General features: G+C 44.3%; 1 protein-coding gene and 1 non-coding gene across 2 annotated transcripts; both read left to right on the forward strand.

Annotated features, from left to right (window-relative positions):
- Nucleotides 1–647: 647 nt before the first annotated feature.
- Nucleotides 648–27,529, forward strand: RNF149 (ring finger protein 149). The gene is made up of 8 exons (XM_074354758.1): nt 648–1,274; nt 11,234–11,484; nt 12,364–12,432; nt 15,131–15,213; nt 17,282–17,378; nt 20,624–20,822; nt 23,579–25,676; nt 27,195–27,529. Exons 1-7 carry the CDS (start codon nt 821–823, stop codon nt 23,620–23,622), a joined length of 1,197 nt encoding a protein of 398 aa, XP_074210859.1. The 5' UTR covers nt 648–820; the 3' UTR covers nt 23,623–25,676; nt 27,195–27,529.
- On the forward strand, nt 25,759–25,874 carry LOC123618079 (small nucleolar RNA SNORD89). The gene has a single exon (XR_006726448.1). It is a non-coding gene; the product is annotated as a small nucleolar RNA SNORD89 (small nucleolar RNA).
- Nucleotides 27,530–27,697: the final 168 nt, after the last annotated feature.

Genomic DNA, 27,697 nt, shown 5'->3' on the forward strand with positions numbered 1-27,697 from the left:
TTGGGCAAGAAAGATGAGTCAATCAGAAATCAGAGTTCTGAACTGCTGCAGCAGTAAGGGCAGTTTCATACTCAGCTTTTATTTCCAAAACGCAAATAATTTATTTACCTATTGCTGTACAATTTAAGTGCTCATCGAAACAGGTAGTTTGATGCAGTTACTTCAAAACCACCGGTTACACATAAAAGACCAAAATCAATTGGCATCACAAAATCGCTAAGAATAGGTATCTGGAAAATATGTGACGGTTTGGACATCTTAAACTATTTTAAAATGTTTCAGGCAAGCAAGGCCTCTGCCATGTGCTTTGCAGTAAATTCTTCATAAACATCCGTTCAGTGATCTTACAGAACCGCGCTCCCACGCCTCTCGGCCGGTTTGCCGAGAAGCTTCCCGTTTCTCCAGCGTTCACTTCCCCTGGCTTTGGGGCGCTGGAGGTCCTGTTGCACAAGACTGGTCCATGGTCACGGGGACCCAGAGTGGCGCAAGCCGTCGCGTGACCTGCCCACACTCACGCCTGGGTCAGCGGGCTTCTGGGTCCTCGACCGCAGAACGAAGAGTAAGCCGCGATCCCGGGAACCCGAGGGTCTGGAGCCCGCACGCTCCGCGCGGGAGTCTGCGTGGGGGAGGGGCCAGGGTAGGCCCCGCCCCCGACGCCCCCAGCACCCCGACGCCCCGCCCCGCCCGCCGTTCCGCCAGGTGCGCGTGCGCCGCGGCCCCGCCCGCCGCCCAGACTCGCTCTTCCCGGGTCCCGCAGCGGCTGCCGGCTTCTCCGCGCGCCCTCTGGCCCCGTCCTGGCGAGGACGGCGGCGGCGGGGTCATGGTGTGGCGGCGGCGGCGGCCTGAGGCCTGCGGCGGGGCCGGCGGCGCGCTGGCGCTGCTGGCGCTGGCCCTGTGCGCGCCCGGGGCCCGGGGCCTGGCTCTCGAGTGGTACTCGGCCGTGGTGAGCACCGAGTACGTGGACCCGCAGACGAACCGGACCGTGCGGAGCGTCTCGGAGAGCGGCCGCTTCGGCGACAGCTCGCCCAGGGAGGGCGCGCACGGCCTGGTGGGCATCCCGCGCTCGGAGGACCGCGACCCCGAGGGCTGCGCGCCCGACACGCGCTTCCTCGTTCCCGGCGGCCGGGGAGCCGCACCCTGGGTCGCGCTGGTGGCGCGCGGAGGCTGCACCTTCAGGGACAAGGTGTTGGCGGCGGCGCGGAGGAACGCCTCGGCCGTGGTCCTGTACAACGAGGAGCGCCACGGGAACCTCACCGCGCCCATGTCGCACGCGGGTGAGCCAGCCCGGCGCCGGGACGCGGGGACAGCTGTGCGCCGCCGTCATGGCTCACCGCCCGGTCCTCCGACGAAACCCCGGGGGCGCGGCGGTGCTGGGCTCTGGCGGTCCGGAACTAGGAGGGAAGCGCTAGGTTTGCTAAGTGTGACACCCCCCCCCAACACAGGTGCTATTTAGGAGGGAGGCAGGCGTGCGAACAAGATTAGATCTTCGCCTTGGGTCGTTCAAGTGAAGGGAGGTGCCCTCTGCAGGAGGGCAGTGGTGGGGGAATGGCAGAAATTAAAACCCGCAGGAGGAGGGTTATGGTTCTCACCGGTGGAAAGTCTCATTATTCCTAATCATGGGTCCCTGGCCATTCGGCGTTTCCCAAAGGCAGGTGGAGCAGAAGTGGAAGCTCTTTCCCAGGGCGTCCCAGGGTCTGACTTAGTGGCACTCTGGTTTCTTCACTTTCATAAAACTCTTTTTTTTTTCACTTTCTGAGTATTCTAAACTTTGAGTCAGAAAGCTTGGACTTAAGTTCGGGTATGTTTTTTCACTTGCTAAATATAATGCTGGCTCTACTGACAGATTCCTGGAGTCTTGCGTTTAGATGAGAGTTTTAAAGTTGTGATTGTCTAGGTGACCTTCCCCACACGATTACCCAGGGCAACAGGTTGCATCTTAAAGCAGTTATGATAGCTTAAAAGGCGTAATTTGCAAGGTGTCATCCTCAGAACTGAATTCCAGGTGATATCCGACCCGCACAGGACAGAGTGAATGTATTTCTGTTAGGCCTTCTAAGATCGTGACTCATTCTGACCTTCCTGTGAGTGAATTCTTTTTTTTTTTTTTTAAGTTTCTGCTGCTACGTCCTTTTTTCTGTGCTTTTGTGTCGTTATGTTTTGGCTTCTTGAATGCAGGTTCAGAATCCACCTGTAAAATGAAGACAGAAAAGTGACTTTGGATTTGGCCTATTTTAGTAGAATGATAGGAGCAGAACTCGGTTGAGAGGTGAGGATGTGGAGGCTGTTAGAACAACTCTTTCACGATGGTCGACTGCGAGGGTTTGGGTGATGCTGAGAAATAGGCAGAAACCGAAGGGCAGGGGTGGGTAGGATGGACGGCTGGGAGGCACATTGAAACTGGATAGAGTGATCTGATAGCCGTCCAAGCTGGAAAGAGGTAACTAAAAGAGGGAGGTCTTTGAGAAGAAAGGATGCTTGTGGTGGGAATCTACCTCAGAAAGCAGAGGGGAAATTACTCCATTGCAAGAGAGAGAAAGTAGGTTTGGAGAGGAAACAGGAGCAGATGTCCATGTGGTGGCCTTGGGTGAGGCACCACCACCTTTGGTGTAGTTATTTCAGTTGTCACCACCCAAGTCATGTTTCCACCAGACTCTAACGAGAGGTCCTGTCAGATTTCACACAGCATTCCAGATGCATCCTGTCGACAGTTCTGTTGAAGACAAGAGGGCAGCGTGTGAGGAGGATTCTCTGATGCTGGCTCCTCGCCTTCATTTCTGAGTCTCCCGCGTCTTCACGTGGACTTTTTCTTTTGCGTGGCATGCTCGCTGGCCCACAGTTTTCTAAATCTGTTTGCTACATTTTTTGGTAACGACATGAACATTCTTCCAGGCTAATCGCACCTGTTTTAAGCATGGTTCAGCAATCTTGCTTGCTTATATTATTGACAGATAATTTATCCTGGCCCAGAAAACACCTTGTAGATGTCAGTTTTAAATCCTCTTCTTGTGAGCTTCTGTTGGTGTTATCAGTGTCCGTTGGAGCCTTTCCACTGTGAGAATAATTTTGAGAAAAGACAAAAGTAACAATGTTAGCTTTTTTTTTTAATGTGAAATTTCACAGTGCAGAGTCAGTGTTCCCCACACAGCAGCTCATTTAGTCCTCCTGACAGCCCTTTGAAGTAGGCACTTTAACCCCATTTTACAGATGAGGAAACCAAGGCCCAAAGAATTTAAATGACTGGCCCACAGTAACAAGGCAGTCTATGGCCAGATCAGTTGAGACAACCAGAACAGTCTCCAGACATTGTCAGTCGTCCTGGGGCAGAAGGGATGGCAATAGCATTCAGCATTTTGAACCACTGACTTAACAGGAGACTGTTTGGTAGCATTGTGACCAATGGGTTAAACAAATGAAAAGCTGGAAACAGGGAAGCCACTTAGATGGTTGTCTAGTCCAAGCAGAAAGACCAGGGCCAGTCCTGTAGGTATGACTGTGGAAATGGAAAAGAATGACCCTCTCAGAATGGCCCAACTGGGACAAGTTCATGACTTTTTGAAAATGGACTACAATTAAGAAGGGAGTGAGTGAATTAAGTCAGAATAGGAATGAGCTTCGGTGGACTTGAATTTGAAATGTTATACGGAACCTCAGGCTTAGGGTCCTTGTGTTTCTTGAGATCAGAATGTGGCCAGAGCCAGTAAGAAGCACTGATGAGCGGCTCTCAGTGTTCTGTGTGACACGGGGCCTCTACAAAATAGGTGGAGGTGGCTGCTGGTAAACGCCAATCATGATCGTCAACTTCCCAGGTTTCAGAGAGTTGCAACAGTTTTTCTTAAACCTCTTGCTTGACTGCTAGAATCCAGTCCAAGATGTTTTTGGATTTGTCAGCATTTTTGGTGTGTGTTTCTAAAATAAATCATGACTTTAAGCTAATATTCCAACAGGATAACTGTAAGGACTGTTCCTCTAATGCCCCAGGTCCGTGCCCTTTGGTAGACGGATGTGGAGCAGCTGCTCTGGGTGGGCCGAGTGTGGTGCCCACTTGGGGGCAGAAATGCCTAAGACACAAGCTGGCCTTGGAGGAGCTCATGGCCTAGTGGGAGCAGTAAACAGACCTTTCCAGGCAGTAGAGTTTGGACCTGGACAGAATTACATGCACATGTGCTTAGAAAGCGTCAAGGAGCTTCTGCGGGTCGTGCAAAGATAAGTTAGCCTGAGCAAGAAGAGTAAAACTTGATAAAAGTCAAACGATTGAAATGAAAGCTTTTTTAGAGGATCGGCCTTGACGTGGTGACTGGCAGTTAATACACAAGATGCTCCTTTAGCTGGCATTACCGTAAGAGAGATCTGGGTTTTGTGTTTGCAGAGCACAGTAAATAGCCTTTGATGAGGGAATAATAACTTGATGGTCTTTAATGCTGTGCTGTCACAAATGATCCTAACATTCAGGTTTGAGTTTAGAATGTATTTCGGTGCCCCAGGAAGGGGTGGTACCTCACGGCCTCGTAGAAGGTGGGAGTAACCAGGACAGTCCCCAGACAGTGTTGAACATCAGCAGAAGTTGCTGGAGAAGGTATCTGGGTGAGTGGTGTGGAGGAGGGGTAGGGGGGCCCACAGGATATTCTTTGGGGGGCTGGAGCAGCGTTGCAAAGGCCTGAAGGCCTGAGACGAAGTAATGTGCTTAGGAAAACTGTAAAGAGTTCTCCATAAGATTGTTGAGCACCGTACTCAGTAGATTCAAACTGTTCTTGAGCAAGCCACATTATCCCCAGAACAAAATTTAAAATTCTGAGAAGAGAATTGCATATATTTTTTGAGTCCTCCTAACTCATCCTAGCCAACCATAGAGACATTTCTGTTTCACATAATAGCTTCAGATTTTGGAGACGTTGACGTTCATATTTGATGTCGTGTTTCCCCTGCAAATGAGTCTGATATTCTTTTTATTGGGTCCCTACAAGGGTAATACTGGAAGATAAACCAGTTTTTCAGGTTGATTCGTTCATACAGAAACCATCCTGTGGGCAATCACTGGGGTGCGGGGGCTCCAAGAACTAGTAAGAACAGGAATACTTGTCTAGTGGCGGGGGGACCCCACAAAGACATTATAGCAGGTGGATAAAACTAGGTGTACTTATGAGGCGGTGCTGCATCGTATACACAAAGGCGTGGGAGGTGCTACAAAGCAGAGTTGAGCCTGTGCTGAATTTTGAAAGATTTGTCCAGAATTCTCTAGGTTGGGATGGGGGGTGGTGGTGAGAGAATATGGAAGCTAAGTTATTGAAAAAAAAAAAAAAAAAAAAAGAAAAAACCTGAAAGATCATAGGATTCTCTTGCTGGTTCTTTGAAGTGTAAGTTCTTGCTGCCGGAATCAGTTTTCTGGAACAGAAATCTAATCCACCCCTCTAAATATTGTAATAGTTCCCATCTCCTTCAAGAGAATGTTGGCATCTACTTGAAATAGTTTCCTTGGGAAGAGAAGTGGCCCATAGACTCAAATGGGCCCCTCCAGGATTTTGGAGTATATTGACCAAGACAGATTCTTTTTTTTGGTACATTTTTGTTTGATTTTGACCAGGTGGTGAGGGGAACTATTATTTGGCAGGTAGGTTAATGATCACGTGCAGAGTGCAATTCCTTGTGCTGAGTGTAAGGTGTAAGTGATAATAGACTGCCTTCAGGGAGTTGTCTGGTTCGTTAGTGGTGAGGTCTGTAGGTTCTTCTGGGTAGGGTGGGAATTGCACAGAATGACCTTTTTTTGGTCCAGCGTGATTGGTAGCCATGTGAGGCCGAGGGAAGTAAAACATTCAAAGGACTTTTTCTCCCCCTGTCCCAGGACTTGGAGCGTCTGTGCCTTCTGTGAAGAAATATGGTAGTTTAGTTTGGAAATCAGCTGTGATTTGCTCTGGTGTCTCCACAGCTCTGTGGGACCGGTAGTGGGAGTGATGAGCCAGGAGGGAAGGGCAGGGCCAGACGGGGGGCCTGTGCTTGGCAGCTCTTGGGGTGGTGCACCCAGTAACCCTGAGCTAGTGTGTTTTTGCTGAACTGCCCTGCCTCCAGTTCATCCCCAGAAAGCCAGTCACGTGGTAGACGTCTTCATTCTGAGTTTTATTAATTTAAAGTAGTTCCCTAGAAGCAATCTTGCTGTTGTAATTAGAGTATAACAAATGATTTAGCCCTCAGCCTAGGCACAGTTGTTTTTTTTTTTTTTAATTTCTCATACTTAGTGAGCTAAGAATTTCCTAGGTGAAAAAATTCAGATTGATATTGAAAGTGTTTTCAGGTCAGGGTATCCTTCTGATAATCATGGTGTGTCTGCAGCACCTCCCGGGAGGTTTCCGGGGTTCTCAGCTCACCTCCCATCTCTTACTCATTCAGTCAACAAAGATTTATTGAACACTGTTTGCCGGGTTCTGTGTGAGGCACTGGGAATAATGAGATAAACAGGATGCTTTTGTGTATATTTAGTCACTAACCAAACTGGACCAGTCATCCTCCCTAATAGGCTTAATTTTTTCTTTTTCTGTATTTTAAATTTTATTTTTAGGTTCCCCTTATAAGTGAGATCATGCAGATCATCGTGTCTTTCTCTGACTTCTTTCACTTGGCATAATGTCCTCGAGGTCCATCCATGTTGTTGCACATGGCAGGATTTCATCCTTTTTATGGCTGAATAATATTTCACTGTGTGTGTGTGTATCTCACTACTTTTTTTAATACATATTTTTACTGAAGTATAGTCAGTTTACAGTATTGTGTCACTTTCTGGTGTACAGTCATACATGAACATACATATATTCATTTTCATATTCTTTTTCACCATAAGTTACTACAAGATATTGGCTATAGTTCCCTGTACTATACAGTATGAACTTGTTTATCTATTTTATATATATTAGTATCTGCAGTTCTCAAACTCCTGATTTATCCCTCCCCTTGTAACCATAAGTTTGTTTTCTATGTCTGTGCGTCTGTTTCTGTTTGGTAAATAAGTTTGTTTGCTTTTTTTTTTTTTTTTAAGATTTCACATATAAATGATATCATATGGTATTTTTCTTTCTCCTTCTGGCTTACTTCACTTAGAATGACAATCTCCAGCTCCATCCATGTTGCTGCAGGTGGCATTATTTTATTATTTTTTATGGCTGAGTAGTATTTATCACTACTTCTCTATCCAGTCATCTGTTGACAGACCCTCAGGTTGCTTCCGTGTCTGGGCTGTTGGAAATAGTGCTGTTGTGGATGTGGGGGTGCAGCTCTCTCTTCAACACAGTCCAGGTATGCTTTTGGGATGATGGTCTCACAGCCAGGAAGACCTCCCTTCTTTTGCTGGGTGAGCTCTGCCTGTCTGTCCAGATGCACTTCCTGGGGAGAGACTTCCCTCCTACCCTAGACAAAACGGTCTCTTCATTTCTGTGGCTCTTTGTTAGACCCCATTCTTGTTAAGTCCAACGCAGAGAAATGCTCATCCCGAAGAAGTCTTCCCCAAGGACCCAGACAGTGGTGGTCAGAGGGATACTGAGCCCCTCCAGTGTGGTCCTGACACCTGCATTCCCCTCCCCCCAGCGAGGGGGCAGGGCAGAGATCGGTGGTAGGAGCTGGGGCCTTACACCCTTGCACTGGCTTTCCCAGGTGGGGCGTGACATTGGGCAACTCTCAAGATTTCTCAGCCCTCATCTGTAAAATGACAGTCCGCCCCCAAGTGAGACACAGCTGCGAAAGTGCTTCAGAGCTGGTTTTCCCCATTAGCACGAAAGATCATTTTGTGGGTACCGGAAATTGTCACTGCTAGCGGAGCATGGAGACCGTTGTGTTTTCTGTGCAGAAGTGAGTCAGGTAAGAGGGGTTCCTTCTGCTGTTCTCTCTGCTCTTGTAGGTGCTTGAGATTTTCCACAAGAGGAAATGTTTTTAATCTATAAACAGGGCTTTCAGCTTCTAAAGTACCATCCCATCTGACGTGGTGTAACTGTCCTAATTGCTGCTGTATTTGCCTTTCTCCGTTACGAGATGTTGATTTTCCTGAAGGCAGGAAATGCCTCCTTCCTTACTGGGTCTCCCCAGAGATGGCATAGTCCACTGTGCGAGTGCCTGGACAGCGACACTGCCTGCTCGGTGACCCTCCTGGGGCTGGCTAACACCATCGGCCTCCATGCAGAAGCCACCTTAGAAGGGTGCCCTTCTGGTGTTTCAGTAACTAAATCCCGATGGCTGAGGGCCATGGAGGATTTGTTGCAGATTAAATTCCTCTCTGCAATAAAACAGTGTTAAAGTGAGGTTTCAGTGTCAAGCCAGAGAACAGTCTTTATTTTTAAGTTGGTTTTTGGCTAGGAAGCACATACACATGGTAGAGAATTTTTAGCTATGTCCAGGTCTCCCCTCAGAGAGGTGGTCAGGGTCTGCGATCTGAGGTCGCCTTCAGAGGTCATCTGTACTGACATGACCGTGTGGCTCTCTTTTTCCTCTCTGTCTTGAGTACCATCTGTACTTGAGTACCATTCAGAGTCTGTGTTCCCGCACTGTAGCTGATATAACCATTTTCTTATAGAAGGACATTTAGATCGTGATAGCCAAAGCTTCAGAAAAACATTGGCAGTAAATATCTTTATAGATTCCCTGTGTGTACCTACGTAAGTGTATCTGTGGAACTAAGTTCTTGGACGCAGAATTGCTGGGTCACTGAGACGGGCATTTAAAAACTCCTGAGAGCCGTGGCGCTCCGTACCAGGTTGTGATAACTCACTCTCCCAGCAAGACTGTAGATTTGTGCTTTCTCTTGCCAGCATGGGGTATCAGACTTTCTGATGTTGGCTGGTCTTTTGGGTATAATGTTTTCATTTGTGCCATGACCTTTTATATGTTTAAAATCCATTTGTTTGGGAGTGACCACTAATGTGTACGAGATTTCTTTCTTTAGCTGGTAAAAGTGTTACGGAATTAGATAGTGGCGATGGTTGCGCAGTCTTTGTGAATACGCTAAAAACGATTCAGTTGTACACTTTAAAAGGGAGAATTTTATGGCATGTGAATTGTACCTCACTAAAGCTGCTGTTTTTAAAAAAAAGCCCATTTGTGTTTTCTTTTCTGCAAACGGACTTCATTTCCTTTGTTTTTCTGTTGCCCTTTTTCTTATAGGGAAATCAAGTTTTTGTCTTAGTTGCGTTACGTTTATTTTTCCCGTTGGCCATTTGCTCTTTTGATCTTGATTCTTTGATTTTGCTCTCATTTAGCCAATGCAGAAAAAAAAAATTTTTTTATAGTTGGTTAGTTAATTAGATCTTTTTTTTTTTAAGAGACCCTGAGGTGATTTTTCACACTTGGAAAGGTTTTTCTTCAGTATTACTTATTTTTTTAACTTCCTTGTTTCTTCTGACTCTTTTATGTTTTATCTTTTTTTATGTATTTAAATCCGTGATTTGGTTGGAATGTAGTTTGGCATAAGTTGCGAGAAAGGCATGCAGCTTTTCTACTCTCTGGTGGTACTTAGCTGCACCCACACTATTTAAAAAAAAAAAATCTATTTTACCCCATTGGTTTTACCCCACTTTTATCATTTGCTGAGTTCTCTTATGTATTTGGATTTAGTTCCCTTTTTTTTTTAGGCTTTCTTTAACTTTTTAAAATACTTTTTGTGGTCTAAGCGTATGGTCTTTTGTTTTTTTAATTGAAGTATAGTCTGTTTACAATGTTGTGTCAGTTTCTGGTGTACAGCACCATGTCTCATACATGTACATACATATATTCCTTTTCATACTCTTTTTCATGAAAAGTTACTGCAAGATATTGAATATAGTTCCCTGTGTATATATACAGGATATTGAATATATATCACTGTGCTATATATAGAAACTTATTTATTTTATATATAGTAGTTAGTATCTGCAAATCCAGAACTGATTTATCCCTCCACGCCCCCTCCCCCACCCCAGTCTAGTTTCTGGGCTTACTCTGCCCCATTCTGGCTGTCTTCATACGCTACTACCACGCTGTTTTAATTACTTTGACAGTAAAGGCTAGTCCAAGTTCTACTGTTTAGAGTTTTCCTGATTGCTCTTGATTATTTTTTCCCTAATTGAACTTGAGAAGAATTTTTAAGGGTTTTAAGATTCTATTGATACTTAAAAAAATTAATTTATAGATAGATTCCTATAAAATTGGCCATTGTATTCCTTCTTTTTCATTTCTCTCTTTTTTTTTTTTTTTTTTTTTTTGTCTCATGTCCCTCATGCCCTCAGAGCAACATGAAACAATGGAGATCATGGTGGAAACTCTCAGACTGCCTCCCTGAGTTCACGGGCAGGCTTTAGGCATGCGTATTGATAGTCACAGGTGAAATTGGTCTGTGTGGTTCTTGGGGTTTTTTTGTTACCATGTTTGGTTTTATTATCTCAGAGATAATATTTCAAAAAATATTTTTATTGAAGTATAGTCAGTTTACAGTGTTGTGTCAATTTCTGGTGTGCAGCATAATGCTTCAGTCATATAGGAACATAGATGTATTTGTTTTCATATGCTTTTTAACCGTAAGTTACTAAAAGATATTGAATATAGTTCCCTGTGCTATACAATATAAACTTGTTATTTATCTATTTTATTTTATTTTTGTTTGTTTGTTTTTCTTTGGGGTGGGGGGAGGTAATTAGGTTTATTTCTTTCTTTATTTTTAGAGGAGGCACTGGGGACTGAACCCAGGACCTCATGCATGCTAAACATGCACTCTACCACTTGAGCTACACCCTCCCCCCTGTTTATCTATTTTATATGTAGTAGTATCTGCTGATCTTAAACTCCCAATTTATCGCTTTCCCCCTTGGTAACCGTAAGTTTGTTTTCTGTGTCTGTGAGTCTGTTTCTGTTTTGTAAATAAATTTGTTTACCTTTTTTTTAATATATATATATCTTAGGGATACTTTTAAAACTTCCTTTTAATTTTTAAAATATCTGCTCTGGAACACTTCAGATGTTATTGGTGTTACTTGCTCTTTAAAGGTTTGAGGGTAGAACTCACCTGTGAAACGGAGCGGGGGCTCTTGCTTTCTGAGGGGCAGTTCTCAGTGATTTACTCTCCTTCTTACGCAATCAGCCTGCTTCCTCTTTGGAGACCAGTGTCGGTGACCTGGGTTTTCCCCAGAAAGCCTCCGTTTCATCAGGGTTGTCAGCCGTGTGTGTACGGGGCTGTCTTTCCCTGGGTTGCATCTCGTGTCCTTCACGCTGAGTGCTCTGTTCTCTCCTACAGGCACAGGGAATGTCGTGGTCATTATGATTAGCTACCTGAAAGGAAGAGAGATTCTGGATCTGGTGCGTGAAGGCATCCCCGTTAGAGTGGGCGTGGCGGTGGGCACCCGCCACGTGCAGGAGTTAATCAGTGGCCAGTCCGTGGTGTTCGTGGCCATCGCCTTCATCAGCATGATGATCATCTCACTGGCCTGGCTCATATTTTACTACGTACAGCGCTTCCTGTACACCGGCTCCCGCCTGGGCAGTCAGGTGAGTGTAGCCGACTCCTGCTTTTCAAAAGACAGTTCGTAAGTATTTCCCATCGATGCCACTTGACGTTATATTGGACAGTATTCTTCATTTCATGGTCACTCATCATTTTTAAGTATGAATGGGATTTTCTTTGAAATAAATTTTGTTTATTTATTGTTATTGTCCCATGGGAAATCAGATCCCTCTAAATCCGGGTCACTTTTTGCTCCTGTGGGGACCCTCTGTCTTCTCCAGAAATAAAGGAGTGACAAAAAGGCATGAGCTGGAGGGGCCCCGGCTCTGTGAAAGAGAAACCGGGCATCGCCATCTCCAATGCGGAGCAGAAACCCTGTCCCAGAAACAGCAGAGAGGAGGGCAGGTGAGGGGCCGGGGCTTCCAGAGGCGGGCCCTTTGGGTTCCACGCTCACCTGGTCGTCCTGAGAATCGCCCCTCCTGGCTCTGCAGGCAGGTACATGATCATCATTTCTGGGTCACCGCCTACCTCCGACTAGGAAGCCTCTTTCCTTTCCAGGGACATTAGCAGGTGAGGGTGCGATGCCCCCTCCTCAGCTGACTTTTTGACTTAAACGTAAGATGGTTAAATACTTAAACATAAAATTGGTTTCTTGCCAACATTGAGACATAAGATGAAGTTTTTCTTCAGACCTGGAATTGAAAATAAGTATTCTTGATCAAACAGCTCTTTAAGTTATATGTGTCTGTTCTGTACATTAGGGCTTAAGTGGTAATTTTTTTCAAGGTATTTTTACTGTAGTCATGTAACTTTGCTTTTTAAATGAAATCTTCTTCGATAAGCTTGCTTATATTATGTGAATTTTTAAAAACAGTGACTTACATTGTTCAATAATAACAATAATAATATTTTTCCTACCTAAGAGCCAGAGAAAAGAAACAAAGAAAGTTATTGGCCAGCTCCCTGTTCATACTGTAAAGCAAGGAGAAAAGGTAATGTTTTCATGGTTTTCTTTTCATTTGTTTGTTTAAACTAAAATATAAATCTATTTATATGTCTAAACTCACACTATCAATCATGTGGAGTTCTGGCTGGTTTCAGTTAGTGGTAACTTTCCCAGATGTGTATTTTAAAGAAGAGTTGGCAGAAGCACTCTTGGATACGTGAAGAAACTTCTAGACTCGTGCTGTCCGGGAGGGTGGCCACTGGCTTACACATGGCTTCCTGAATTTGTGTGAATTAAATTAAACTTAAAATTCAGTTCCTCCATCACACTAGCTACCTGTCAGATGCTCGGGTGGCCACGTTAGCTGCTTGCTGCTGGACTGGACGGTGCCACATGTCCATCTGCCACCCGTCGGTTGGACCCAGGGACTCTGAGGAAGTTACGGTCTCCCCTAGAGACCCTGAGGCTTAAATTCATCTCCATTAAATCTCACACCCTCTGTGCATTCTGTCTAACTCCCTTAATTACAGGGAGAAAATACCAGGGTTTGTGGAGAAAGGAAGAAAAGATGTTTTTAAAACAGAAACATTTTGCATGGCCAGCGTGAGACTTAAAAGGCCAAAATCATACCAGAGTTTGGAAGCATTTTTGGAGTAGGACAGGTCCTAAATCTCAGAGCCTCAGGTTCTTAGAGGGTAGATTCCTTAAAAGGAGAGCAGTTGCTAATACAGAAATAGTTATTCTTTCAGTGGCCTGCCTTCTGTGCTGTGAGGGGTTGATGGCTGTGTTGCCGCAGTTATGAACGGGTTCAGTTGTTTGGGTTTTCACTTTGTGTTGCTGAGTTGTTGAGATGTGATCTGTGCCTCCCTCTAGTCTCCACTCCCCCTGAAGTGCACGTAGGTGCGCAGCCCCTCCTCTGACCCACTTAAAGGATCAAAGCAAACTAGCTGTCATTAAATTTATAGACCTTTGATGTCAAAACTCTGGAATCTGGTGTTAACAGTTTATGTGATGTGTTTAATATTCAGAGACTCAGGTTTGTTGCAGTCCTTCCCGGATGCCTTTGCACTGTAATAGCGTGAATTTTAACAGTTGGTACAGGGTCCTGGTTTCTTTCCATGCGGGTGTACTGAACAGGAAAAGTTAAAAAAAAAATTCCATCTCACGGGAAGATGAACATCTGATGTACAAATCCCGAGGGTCCCAGGGGAGAGACTCTCTGGCAGACGCCTGGGGCAAGTGTGCGCTCGGCACAGCGGTCCCTGAACAAGCGTGGAGTTTCACGTCCTCCCGGGAACGTGTCTCCTGCTGTCCGTGGTGGGGAAATCTCAGTCCTTAAACGTGAGAAGACGTGGATTCCTGTGCGCAGTGTGCCGAGTGGGGTCTTTGGATGTCGTCCTCTTCATGTACAGAACATTTTTTGAAAATTTGCTTCTATGAAGTGCTCTTTAAAAGTTGTCACACTAACAGTTAAAAAACAAGGACCCATAAATGCTCCGTGAGGGACATATGGGAGTTTTCTGGCATTTTACATTTTAAACTTGTACAGAAAAATGCTGTGTTTTGTTTTTTTCTGTAAATCTACATCTTGTCCACTTCTGGAAACTGTTTCCTGATTTTTCTTCTCTCATGGACTGGATCACAATAGTGTATAAGGTTGCAAACCATTAGGGAGGTAAAAATCATTTCATCGTTCTCACATGGCTCATGGGAAAAAGGTGACAATGTTGACTTTAGTTGCCACATACCTTTTTAAGTGCTCTTATAAAGTTAATTTCAGTACAGTTTTTGGTAGCTGTATCTACTTATAAAATCAGTTTTTACTGCTTGTTAACAAGTGACGCAGATGGCTAAATATATTTTGAGATAGTTACGGAGATGATTGTGTAGCTGTGTTCTGTAAAGTTAATTTGCTGAAGTTGCAGACACTGGTGGGTAGTTCCTGAACCCCCACCCCGGAATCCTGGGGGAGAGTCTCATTGGCCTGCCTGGGGTCACTGGCTGCCCATGCCTACTTTGGTTGATGGGATGAAGCCAGGTGGGCAGATCCCTGGGGGTACCCGGGGAAGTGGGGGAGGCTGACACCCCCAAAAAGGTCTGTGATCCACAGATTGTTAGAAGTTGAAATTTTGTCACAAAGATTGCTTCTTCCCAGCAATTTTTGTTTATTTTTACATTTGTTAATTTGATACATGAAATGAAGTAACTTGTTTAATTTGTAATTCTTTTATCCCTAGTGAGGTGAGTATTTTCAGTTATTTAATGATTTGCACTTTCTCATTTGCAAGTTATAACTGTTCTCTTAGCAAATTCTAATGAAAGTACTTTGGTTTTTTTGTTTTTTTGATGATTCCAGAAAACAAGTAGCTAATTAGATATTTATTCTCTTTATAAGCTTTATATTTGAAAAATAATTTATTTTATTATAATAAAGCAGGCACTGACATTTCTATAGCCTTTAAAATATGACCACTTAAAAAAAAAAGGAATACTAGCCTAGTATTTAAATATTATTTATGTCTGATTAGGTAGATAATGAAATTTTTTCCTTTTCAGCCACATTCTTTAAAAAAAAAATCTCTTGATAGTGGTAAAAGTAAACACTAGGTAGAAATTATATGTATTTAATTTCAGTATGTAGCAATGTGGTAGAATAGAACTGTGTTACCCAGGTGGTAGTGAGTTTTACCAAAACTACACTGTGTACTTAGGATGTAGTGAACTCTTTCCTCTTCTTTTTTCAGGGAATTGATGTTGATGCTGAAAATTGTGCAGTCTGTATTGAAAACTTTAAAGTCAAGGATGTTATCAGAATTCTGCCGTGCAAGTATGTACTTCTACTTCCTGACACGTTAAAAGTTACTAGACAAGTTTCAGGTTTCTGACAAGAGAGTCAACATGTCTTTTATGATATGAAGAACTTGTCACCAGGTGGTATCTCGTGATCATCTCACCTTTTAGAAAAGAAGCTCGAAGTCTTCAAGGCTCCTCTTGTGTCGTTTTACTTAAAAACTGCCTTACTTGGAGCCTTTAGGTGACCACGAAGACCTAGTATATAATTTTATCATAGATTGGCTTTTAGTCTGACAAGCAGGCCTTCCTTAGGAACCTGGAAGCTCATTATGTGCAGAAAGTGTGCTGCGTGGGGAGAGAGGAGACCAAGCACGGCAGGTGCAGGCCCGGGGTGGGGGGCCGGAGCAGCAGCAGACACGGCTCGGGCTGTGCTGTTATTTGCACCCCAGGTTTGGTTTCTCTTTGGGGTTGTGTGAAATAAATATTCCTCCCTTTTTTTTTTGTTTTTTTTTTTAGTATCAGGAAGTTACATTTCCTTTTTAACAATGGATACTTTAACTTTTTTAAAAAAACTGCTTTGTTAGCAGAAAGGTGTACAAAAATTGTTTTAAAACCCATCAGTTTTAATCGTACTTCCCCGCCTGTTAGAAGCAGGTCACACGGTTGTATATGGCTGAGTTTTGCCTTGCGCTGGCAGAATGTTTTTGTACATACGCCAGTACTTTATAGCAGGTGACGTTCTCAGTAGGTCCGTAGAGGAAATGAAGGAGTGAGGGTCAGAGTAAACAAAGTACATTCTCCTGAGTGGAGAGAGCTGGCTGGAACCTACACAGGTGTGGGTCGGTGTGGTGGGTGCTTAGTGAATTGGGGTCAGCGTCAGTTGATGGTGTCCTGTAGAAAATTATTAAAATAGAAAAGAATTTTTACTCTAGGCCAGTTTAGGGCAAGTCCTCCTGACTTGGGTGCTGTGCAGTGAGCCGCCTGAGGCCGATTTCCTTTTGTAGGGAATCCAGTACTGAGGCCGCGCTGGGGTTTGCACAGGAGCCTCCTGAGCAGACAAGTTACCTGCACACATTTCCCCGTCTCCTTAGTGGGGTGTTTTTTACCCTGCCCCCACCGCCCCATTTCCTCCTGTGCTTTATTTAAACAAATTTCCCAGTAAAGCCACCATGTTTCTTCTGTTCTGTTTCTCTTCAAAATGATTCCTGTGGGCCAGTCAGTCAGTTGCAGTTTGGGGATGGCAAGGTCACAAGACAGCCTGGACCAGACTGTGCTGTGTAACAACCTGCTGTTATTTTTAACTGCAAAGGTCTTCAGACAACAAGGGCAGTAATAATAATGAGAAACTACTGAGTACTGGTGGCGCCCACACTCTAGTAAGCACGAGACTCGTCCACTCCTCAGGACGGCGTGCGGGGCAGGTGCAGAGAGGCCCGGGGACACAGACATGGCGTCACGTCACACAGCTGGAACCCGAGCTGATCTGTGTGGCTCCGGTGCCCTCACCCTTAACTCCTTATCTGCGGCACCTGGAGAAAACATAGATTCACCCCCAGGAGGGAATTTCAGCCAGCTAAGATCAGTAAAAGGACAAAATCCATATGTGATTTTTCTTTCTTTGATTCTGAAAGTGATAGGTGTTCATTCTAGAAAAATGTAGACTGTACAAAAATACGTAAGACAAAAAAATGTGGTTTTTTTAGCTGCCACCCAGAGATGATTTGTTAATACTTCGCTGTATTTCCATTTGAGTCATTTTATAAACTTAAATAAGGTGGTACCAGGTTAGTATCAGTTTTCCTGTTTGTTTCCTGTTGGGTTACTTGGGCCACATTTATTACAGGGATGCATAAAAACACATCCTAGCGTGATGTGCAGAGAAACTGTGCTATTTCTGTGGCGTGAATGGGAAGTTTCCCCGTAGATGCCAGATTCTGTATAACATGGAAAATAGGGTAGATGGTTACCGAGGGTGAGCAGAGAGACGGGAGCGTTGATGGCATTTAACCTGTGATGAGAAGATGAGTGGGTACAATGTATTGTTTCCTTGATAAGATATAAACATTTATTTTAAAACATTAACACATACTTAATTTTTTTAGGCATATTTTTCATAGAATATGCATTGACCCATGGCTTTTGGATCACCGCACGTGTCCAATGTGTAAACTTGATGTCATCAAAGCCCTGGGATATTGGGTTTGTTGCATTTTTGTTTATATTCAACCTCTGCCCCGGTTCCCCCCCGAGTGATTCGATTCTGTTTCTGACCCCCGGCAGGAGGAGTGAGCTGAATGCCCCTTCTTGCGTCCTGTTTGTTTCTGAAGAAATTTTTCTCTTTATTAAAAATTTCCCAAAAATCAGTGAACTAAACTTGTGATGACAGAACCCTCCGCTAGGTGTTTCCTCAGAGCCTGTCATTGCTTAGAACGCTGTCTTCGATAGATTTCGTGCGGTGACACACCGCACGGTGTATAGAAGCTAGTCCATTTCATATAGACAAGAATTACTATAAAATGTCTGAGGAGGGTGGAGCTGCGCACGTTTCCCGGCTCCAGGTGCGCAGCTCTCACGCGAGGAAACTCAAGCCAACACTCCTTGACACCAGCGCTCCCAGTACCTGGGCTGCAGAATCAGATACCGCGGGCAAGTTCATCCCGCACTGTGTCCGGCACTTTGTGATGCTGAAATGGTCAAAGGCCCTTCCTGAGAAAACAGACACAGGAGGCCAGTGAGGGGACACATAATCGTAGTGGGCGCTGGGGGCCTGACACGCATGATGACGTGTGCCCCTCCGGCCGCCCTGGGAGGGCAGTGCTGACTGTGACTGTCCCTGTTTTACTAAGTAGGAACCTGAGCTTAGGTCGCACAGCTCAGTAATAGGGAATCAGCTTCCAGACGCAAGTGTGCTTCACTCCAGGGTCCGCGCACCTAACCAAATATGGGGAGGGGCGTAGAGGGAGAGAAACATTGTTCTAGATTGTTACACTTTTTATTGTTTTTAGAGCCTTCGTATAATCTGTGAATGTCTCCAGGTATTCTTAATTACATGTAAATAGTTTTGAAATGAAGATCTTTGGAAGAAGTAATTTAAACAGCTAATAATATTCTTCTGGTTGCTAAACATAGAGGTGTTGGTAGCGTTTACTATAGACCTGGAAACTACAGAGAGGTTTTTTATGGTAATGATTTTACGTGACTTGAATCCTTCACGGCCCTCAAGGCTGCAGGCTGCTTTGGAGTGTATTTTTACCTTTAAGCTCAGCATGTCTTCAAAAGATAGATGAGGGACCCCTCACTGCCTTCATAACCAGTGTCATTTTCTGTGAATTATGTCTTTCTGGTGTGAGTTTCCAAGGCCTCACCATGGGTACCAGGGAGGGGTTGGGGGCAGCAGACCTGTCTTCCTGGAAACACATTTGCCTGGATATCTGGAAAAGGTGTCTTTGCTCTAGAATTTCTAACACTCGTTTAATCTTGCTTTTGAATAACGAGGAGGATGGAGCTTTCTCAGTGTCCGGGGCTCATCGCTGCCCCGCGCCTTCCTGGGGCTGCATTTTAAACAGCAGAGTCCAGGGAGCGCAGCAGGTGTGTTCTTGGCAAAGTCCTCCATCCTTTCCTCCTTAGATCAGCTCTGAAGTTGTTTTAAGTCTTTTTAAGTTGTTTCCTTTATTCATCAATAATTTTAAACACTGCTTTTCGTTTCTGAACATTTGTGTAAGGTGCTTTTCGCTGACCTCTGCGTTGAGACTCCAGTCCTCGTGAGTTTTGGTTTTGGAAGTGTATCTACGTGTCTCTTTCACGTGTTAAAAACCAAGACTCTTTGTTTGACGTCAGGTGGGTTTGCTTTCAGAGCGTTAATTTCAGAAAGCTACAATATGGGTCCCCAGAAAGCTTACATTCTTTTTTGAAGAAACCTATAGTAACTTTAAATCAAACTAAGAGATGAACTTGTCTTGCCTTTTGTTTTGTTGTAATCCTTCGACAAAAATGACATCTTCGTCAGACTTGTTGGCCCCTCCTGCATTGGGTTGGACTATGATAGTCGTGACCCTGTCGTATGGTGACTAGTTCTCATTTCTAAGAAAATGGCCGTGGTGAGAGCGGCCCACGGGCCTCTGCAGGCAGCCCTTTGCTTTGCAGCTGTGACCGCTTTGATGTGGCCTCTGTCCCTGTTCTGCTGACTCAGTGGGCATTAGTGAGAGGGGTGCTGGGTCAGTGCTGGGTCTGAACTTGGCTCTGGGGAGACGAAGATGGGTCAGACTCCGCCCCTCTGCTCATGGGCTCTCGGGGACCCCACCGTCTGGGCTGGTGGGCCAGGCAGGCGCCGCACACCACAGAGCCGAGGAGGTCGGCGTGCAGCGTCTGGGGCCCGGAGGAAGGAGGGTTTACCCTGCCTGGTGCACATGGGACGGTAAAGGGAGTGGTTTCTAGGGGAGCGTCTGAGCCGCGTGTCCACAGATTGATGCCATGGCACAGGGCACGAGACTGGCAGGTGGTGAAGTTCGGCGGGTATTCAGGCAAAGACGTGGATGAACAGAGCAGGGAGGGCTGAGCAGGAGCTCGGGCGCTGCTTAGTGTGAAGACTTGTTCTAAGGCTGTTTGGTTGCCTGTGAGAAGGCAGTGAACCCCACGGCATCCCGGAGTGGGGAGAGGGTTCTAGAGCGCAGGAGGAGCTGCAGAGGGAGCGGCAGTGCCCTCGGCCCTGGGAGCCCCGGGGAGCAGGTGGCTTGGCTGTGCAGGGTTCTGAGTCTCAGCTGAGGTCCGTTAGTTGGTCATTTATCAGGAGTCTCATCCCAGCACAGCTTTGACTCCAGCGTTAATCAAAACCCGTTTCCAGATGGCTCCCCCACTTTGAGACTTGATGTGGTAACGCTTGCAGAGTCTCCTGCCCTCGCTTTCATGATCTTACTTTCTTCTTTAGAGCAGCCAGTGGGGACACGGAGGCAAATGGGCAGCTGGTAGACACCCTTTCCATGAGGAAGGAGCCGGAACCAGCTGTCTCAGTGAACCCAGATGCATCCTGCAGCTCTCCGCTGTGCAGGAGCCTGGTTCGTCCCTGAGGCGCTGGTGCCTGGCTGTGAACCAGCACAGCAGCTCCAGGCAGTCATTGGAGCTCAGGGCTCAGCCATCAGTGATGAGCAGACAGCCAGGCTGTCCAGGAAGGCAGGAAGGACTTTCTGTCAATAAATAGTTTAAAAGGTGGCATTGCTTGTATCGATGGGGGAAAACGGTTTTTAGAGGAAAAAGCATTTAGGCCTTGAAAAGCTGCTTATTAAGAAGTAACTCATTTTCTGCTGATGCTAAAGAAAGAAGACTTTGATGTGCTTTTTGCCACATTTGTGTATAAAAGTAAATATTTTGTATGAATTCTGAGCAAAAGAAGATAGATAAGCTTGATCGTGTTACTGAGAAAAGGTGTTTTCTCTGCTCTGACTCTCAAGGGAGAGCTTGAGGATGCACAGGAGATGCCCACTCCAGAATCTCCTCCCAGGGTTGTCCTGGCTCCAGAACTGAGTCTTACTTTACCAGATGGGGACAGAAGTGTCGGGGACAACTCAGCATCGTCCCCCACCAGCCACGCTGTGCCGCAGGGTGATGCCACTTTTAAAGAAGATGCCAGTGAAAACACAGTCTTACTGGGTGAGTAGCTTGCAGATTATAAAACAAAGTGATGTTATCGGTGGTTGAAAGGAGATGAAGAAATGCATCAAGTGCAGAAAAACATGAAGGAAATATGAGAACCATAATCCCATACCTGGAAATACCATTGTAACATTTGGTAAATACATTTTCAGATGTTCGGCGTTTAAGGCAAATATCATGTATGCACTGTTAGGTTACCTTCTCTTAACGTACGAAGTTCTTTCTGTATCAGCAGACAAGGCCTGCGACTCTGTACAGCTGCGTGGTATCACATTTTGGATTTACTGTAATTTCTTTAAACCGCACTCTGCTGATGGACTTTTACCATCAGCGACACTTTGAAATTACTGTGTGTGTGTATCTCCCACTGTCTGCCCTCTTCCGTTCTGATAGATAAAGGGGACTGAACTGCATTTTTGGGGTTACCTACTTTTCATTTTGTTGGTTATTTGTATTTCTTCTCTTTGAGTTGCCTGTTTCATCCTTAGCTTATTTTTCTATGGAGAAGCTGATTTTTTTCATATTGATTCTAGGAGCTCTTTGGTCTTTGTCACATGTGTTGTATGTTTCCCCCCAGGTTCTGTATCCTTTGACTGTTTTTTTTTCTAGTTTATTCACTTGTATTGTTCTGCTTCACATATTAGTTACAATACTAGTATCCTTCGACTTTTTGATGTGTTTTGCTGTATAGAAATTTTTGATATTTATCTTGTCCAGCTTCCCCGTTTTTCATGATTCTGCCTTTGAGAACATGCTAACTTAGGAGAGTCTTTCTCATCTCAGGATTATTGACTTATACTTTGCTAATACCTGTGGTTTTATACTTTGTATTTTAATCTTTAATCCACACAGTTTAAAGGAAGATTTAACTAACCTATTTTTTCCAAATGTTTAACCATTTGTCCATTGTTTAGTGAATAGTTACTTGTGAATAATATGTACTTGGAAGGCGAGGCCAATTCCTTCATCTTTATTTAAAAAAAATTCTGAACCATTTTTCATGTTTTAAGATTAATCTTAAAATCATCTTGCCATGTACAAGAAAATCTGATGAGATTTTAAAATTATAATTGAATTAATTTATAGATTATTTTAACTGGGAAGAACTGACACTTCTGAGTTTGAATTTTGCCATCCTGGAAGAGGAAGCATATTTTTCCCAAGTCAGTAATATTCAAACTGAGTCATTTAGTCATTTTTCACACTGTTTAGAATCTGGGAGGCAACAATAGAAATATTAGAACTTAAGTTTTAAACCAGTACAAGAGGGAGAAAGAGTCTGCTGTGTAAGAAAAAGCGAGAATAGAGTTCAGAGAATGAGGAAGTAGGACAATCCTGTGTGTGTCCTGACCAGCTGCCCGGCCTCCTGCTGGGGCTAAACCACCTTTCAGGGTGGGGTTCCCTCCACAAACTCTTATTTTTAGGAATTCTATTGCTTTGAGTCTGAGTGCGTACCGTTGTATTTTCTGCCATTGCCTTTGGTCTCCAGAAAAAAACCAAAATTTGTTCTCTGTAGTCTTCCACGACCCTTGAGATATTTCAAGATAGATAAAACTCTTACTCTTAACTAACTGTCCTTCAGAAGCGGTCTCCAGATTTTCCTGCGTTCTGGTTGCCTGTCGGGCACTGGTTTGTCCCCTTCTCTCCTCCCCTCTTAGAAGTAAGATAATATGTAACTGGAAGTAGTGGGTGGAAGTAAAAGTGGAAGAAGGACCTGTGTCATGAAACAACAGGACGCTGGGCGCGGTCTGCAGAAGCGGGGCCCCTTCTCCCCCCTGCCTTTTTGGCTCGTTTTCTGTTTTCTCTGTCTCTTTTTAAAATTTGCAAGTAAATGTGACCAGTAACTTTTATGTTAATATTCTTCTGTCTTTTAACTGTAACAGTATAATTTAAGAAATATTAAGTTGGAAAAATCAGTTCTTGGGGGTGGAGGATACAGCTCAGTGGTAGAGCGCGTGCTTAGCATGCATGAGGTCCAGGACCTTTTTGTTAATGGAGTCCCCGGCACCTCCATTAACAAAACACACATGCACACACACAAAAAAAGTGAAAAAAAGAGAAAGATCAGTTCTTTTAGGCTGACACTAGTGCTTCAGAATATAATGTCACTTCACTTAGAGTTGAGAAGACAGACTCTCAGAAGCATCTAGGAAATAAATGTGGGCTTTGCTAGTGGCTGTCCGCTCCCGGAGAATGTGTCTCCCTGGGGACGCACCTCCTCCTGTCCGGTTATCTCCGCTCCGCTTGTCCGTGCGTTCACAGTATTTGGCTCTCCTGACTGTGAGGAAGCGTCCTACCACTGTAAGACACCTTTCATGCTGACAGTTTTTGCACTCCTCTTCCTAGTAACATCAGACTGGGTTCAAATGCCAGGTTGAACCTCCCTGGGCCTCAGTTTCCTCATCTCTAAGTTGGGGACAATAACATACTAGGAAATACAGGCTCCTGTTTTCCTGCGTGGCAACACCACTGCTGCTTGCTTTCCTCCTGGGAACACACTCTGACCGCGCTGATCACACTCCTGCTGGTTAGGCTGATGCTGGCAGACCTCTCACGCAGTGTGTGAGGAAGGTGTTGATGTATTTTTCTTGACTGTCTCTGGAATTCGGGTTGCCTTTTTCACGTGTAAGTTTTATTTAAAATTGTCTGTAATTTTGTTTGAATTATGATCTCCAAATGAGTAACGATGTTTACATAATTGAAGTTCAGAAGATGCCAGCCGACTAACGTTGGCTTTTGTTACTTTGTTCTAGAAACAGGCAGGAGCGACCTGCAGCGCGGAGGACCCGTCTGCTAGCGCACATCTGCCGACGGTGTCGTGGACAGAGCATGGCGGAGATTAAAGGACACTATTTTTTTTAACTTTAGCACATAGTTTGTATATGTGAAAATAATGTACATTCTTTTACCTTTCAGGTTCTGATTTGATACACAAAGGGCTGTGATATTTTATTCTTAAAGAGACTTTTTGATTAGTCTTCATATATTTATCTGCTAAAATATGGCATTTACAATGAACAACGCATCGTTTCAGGCTATTACCTAGGAGATGGCTGGGGAGGGCCTTGTACTGTGAAGGACGAGGGTGTGTTTCTAAGTACTAGGCTGCCTACCATGTTACGTTACTGTTAAAAAAAAATGTAAGATTAATTCTGTTTCCTCAAGGGTGGTTCTAGGCTAAGCACATTGAGTTTAGACTAGTTGACATGGAGTTGTGAGATTATGTTCAGTAACTGGTCACGTGAGTTTCCCTTGAGGAAGAAAGACTTTGAGAACGTTAAATTGTAAATGTGACGAGAGAAACCTGTCACTTTGTTGCACCTCTGTACTGCAGAGATTTCTAAACCTGAGAGCACTTTCATTGTTGTTTTTTATTTGGAATTATGAGAAAAGCATTAAGCTGACGTTAGGATTTGCGATTTCTCTCTTTTGTGACCTAATTTCTAACAACCTTTGATGGGGAGGGAAGTCTGTCCATTTTTTCTGTAAATAAAAAAGCTAAAATTCTGTGTTGCACACAAGCATGAAGTTCTTCATTGCTTGTTAAGGAAATGGAGTGGATAGAATGTGATTTGGGGATTTGGGGGTATATGATGAATATACTAGTTCCAACTGTAGTTTAATCTTTGCAGTTAAAAGGCAAGCAGTTAAGTCAGGGTTCGGGGGGCTGCTCTCTAAGTTTATACAGTAATTAAATAAACCCTGGTCTGTTCTCACTTCTTAGAGGTGTAAGTGGAGGATGAGGAAAAGTTCTTTTTTTAGAACTTGAAACCATAGTCCTTTGTTGGTTTCAAACTGGTTACTGTATATGTCTTTATCTTGTGGGTAAAAATAAATGTTTATTGAGAAAAATGTAATTTTAAAAATTTAAAGAATTTATTGTTTTAGCTGTATCTAAGTCACAAAATTTAGATAGCTTATTTTTTTCAAACTACTTACGCACTTTGATTCTAGTCACTCAGTGAGTCAGCAGTGTTACTGAAGTAAACTGAGGCCAGGATCCACTCGAGGAGTTACTGGAATAGAAATTGTCTAACTCGGAGCTCTCGTGGTGGCAGGGAGCCTCAGTAGGTGTCCACAATAGCTATTATCTTTGAAATCTGCTTTCTGTGGCTCATCGCGGATAGGAAAACACGTCCTTGATTCTCTCCCAGGTGGACTGTTTGCTCTCTGTATTTTAAGACACACGTGAGGGAAAAATGCTGTAACCCCTCCTGGGATCCAGTGAGGCTGACTTTTATAAAGAATACTTTGGCAGATAAGGTAAATTGTTTTGATAATTATGGAATTGTGATTTCTTAATCACCGACTGTCAGCTAGATCTTTCCTTAATTCAGAAGTTTGAACCCTAAGTTATAAATAGAAGAGATTGAAAAATTATGGTAGTCTCACCTCTAGAAACACATCTTTAACAGCAGAGAAAGAAATTAGCAAAACAGAAAACTCTTCAGTACTTCGAAAGGAGAAAGTTTCCTTTGATAGGCTTTTCCTAGAGGGAAGTATATGTGATGAAGGGTCAAAAATACTAGAATTTTTAAGTATAAAGTGGATAAAATGCTGGGAGTGTAGGGAATGTAAGTGAAGAAAGACGAGTGAACCAGATTTCGTTAAGGTTGTATTATTTATGGCAGTGATCACTTTCCGTCTCACGATTGTTACAAAAACCATTTGTTCACAAATAATGTAGGAACAGCACTTTTTTGTGTGACTTTGGAAGCCCCAGGCAGCGTGTGCAGGAGGGGAGGGGACCGTGACCATGGGCACTGTGCAGCCCGCCGCCTGCCTGCTGCCGGGTTCCCGTCGGGAGGCCGTGAAGTCCGGGCAGAGGTGTGCACACGGCCCCCGCGGCAGGTAATCACCCCTTGCGTGTTCTCTCTCCCTTTAGGGGTGTTGAACGTACAAAGCTTGTCCTGAAGGACTGCTCCCTGGGGTTACTGAGGAGTGATGACACGAAAAGGCCGAATTGCAGTGTGTCCCGCAGCAGTTGGCTCTCTTTGTGGGCGCACGATGACAGGACCTCCTGAAGCGAACCTCTGGTCTGACCTCAGTGCCGTCCGGGCAGGACTTCCAAGACAGGCCTTCCCAGCGAGCTCTGAGACTTTTCAGAAAAAGTCATCAGTGGACGCTGGACAGCCTTGGGGCTTAAGTGTGTCATAAGTAACTCCATACCTTGTGGTATACTAGCCGAGTCAAAGCCGGCTACAACCATGGAAACAAATCATAGTAACAGGCCTCCAGGAACCAGGTGTGTTTCCGTTTGGAGGAATTGCCCCGTGTGACCAGATTCCCCAGTAAGCTTGGCAATACCCTCTTCTGAGCACATTAAAGTTTATTTGATCAGTGACGGCTGAGGTTAAATCAGCACGTGTATATCCCTGACTAGAACTTGAGGCGAGGATACGCTATAGTCACAGGCATTTCTTCGGGCTCAGTGTAAACCCTGCTTTGCAGTTTTCAAAGCACAGGATGTTTGGCCTGAACCAGAGCTCGTCCCGCGGTGAAGCACATGCCGTGTTCCTGTGACGCAGCAACCACTTAGAAAAGCCACCCACACTTTTCCCAGTTAGATTAGTTTTTGAAGTTAAAAACACAAACATTTCATTTTCAAAGACACTATTAAACACGTATCACTGGTTGTAAAAGTGAAGGTCTGCGGTGTCCATCAGCCCTGCAGCTGGAGACCTGCCCTCATTCCAACAGCCAAGTGTAAAACAAGCTGTAAAGTGAAAAAAGCATTTGCATTACATTGGTTTTAAATGAAGGAAAGTCAGTCCATTCTTTTTTGAGGAGTTGGGTATTAAGGGCTACGGAGTAAGGCTTGTGTATTCAGGACTGGAGAGGGACCTGGGACACCACTGCTTTCTGTGGGCCGATTAGTTATCGAATCCCAGGACTATGGAAGTCCTTTTCATAAGGATTTTCCTGATAAAAACAGTCGTGATTGCACAAAAAGGAAAGATAGACCAGGTAAAAAATAGCAAAATTAGCAAAATGTCTCAGTAGACGGGGCAAGAATTCTAATGAATACACAGGAAGTTATTCCCATGCATTGTTTCCATTTTAACCCTTAAAACATTAAAGGGATTATTGCTCAAAAGATCACTGAAAATAGACCCATTATTCACCATGGGGATACGAATCATTACAGAATGTGTAACACAGTGGTCTATGCTACTTAAAATTTATGAAAGTCTGTGTATTCTGTAAGAATAAAAGTCGAGAGAGAACCATTTCCAAAAGTTATTTAATAAGAAGTACTGTTAAAGAGAATTACTTGAAATAGTTATGTTATAGGGTCACAAATATTTTCTTTCTGAAGTAACTTCTTTCTACCCTGAGAGGTGACTTAGTGCTGTTTCTTTCTAACAGGTGATCTGAAGATATTAAAGCCAGAAACTGGAGCTGAAAGTCCAGAACTCAAGATGTGGTTTTTTAAAAACATGAATTAAAATTGAACTCATCTGATAACACTTAAAAATTGATTTCAGTTACTGAATCCCAGGATTATAGTTTCTTTTATTTCAGGTAAACTTTCTTCCACTTTTAAACGTGTTTAATGAAGAACCTTTCTGCTGGCGGTGTAAATGTGTATCTTGACTCAGTGTTTTCTGTTTGTTTGACAAAATGTTCTCTGAATATAACTGCTGTTCTTTATAAGCTGCTTATTTAAAATAAATTTGGAAGTCTTTTGTCTTTCAAGTAAACACCTGTACTGTAATACTGAAACGGGTAGCGGTCATCAGTCTTAATTCGCAGGCCGTGATTGCCCACGAAAATGCACCTGTAGCCGCAGGCCGGCGTGTGCGGTGCATCTGCAGACGTGCACAGACGCCCACGTCGCAGAGAGGATGCTGTGGCTGACCTAGAGGCCC

Source organism: Camelus bactrianus, chromosome 28 (assembly GCF_048773025.1).
Source record: "Camelus bactrianus isolate YW-2024 breed Bactrian camel chromosome 28, ASM4877302v1, whole genome shotgun sequence".
NCBI lineage: Eukaryota > Metazoa > Chordata > Mammalia > Artiodactyla > Camelidae > Camelus > Camelus bactrianus.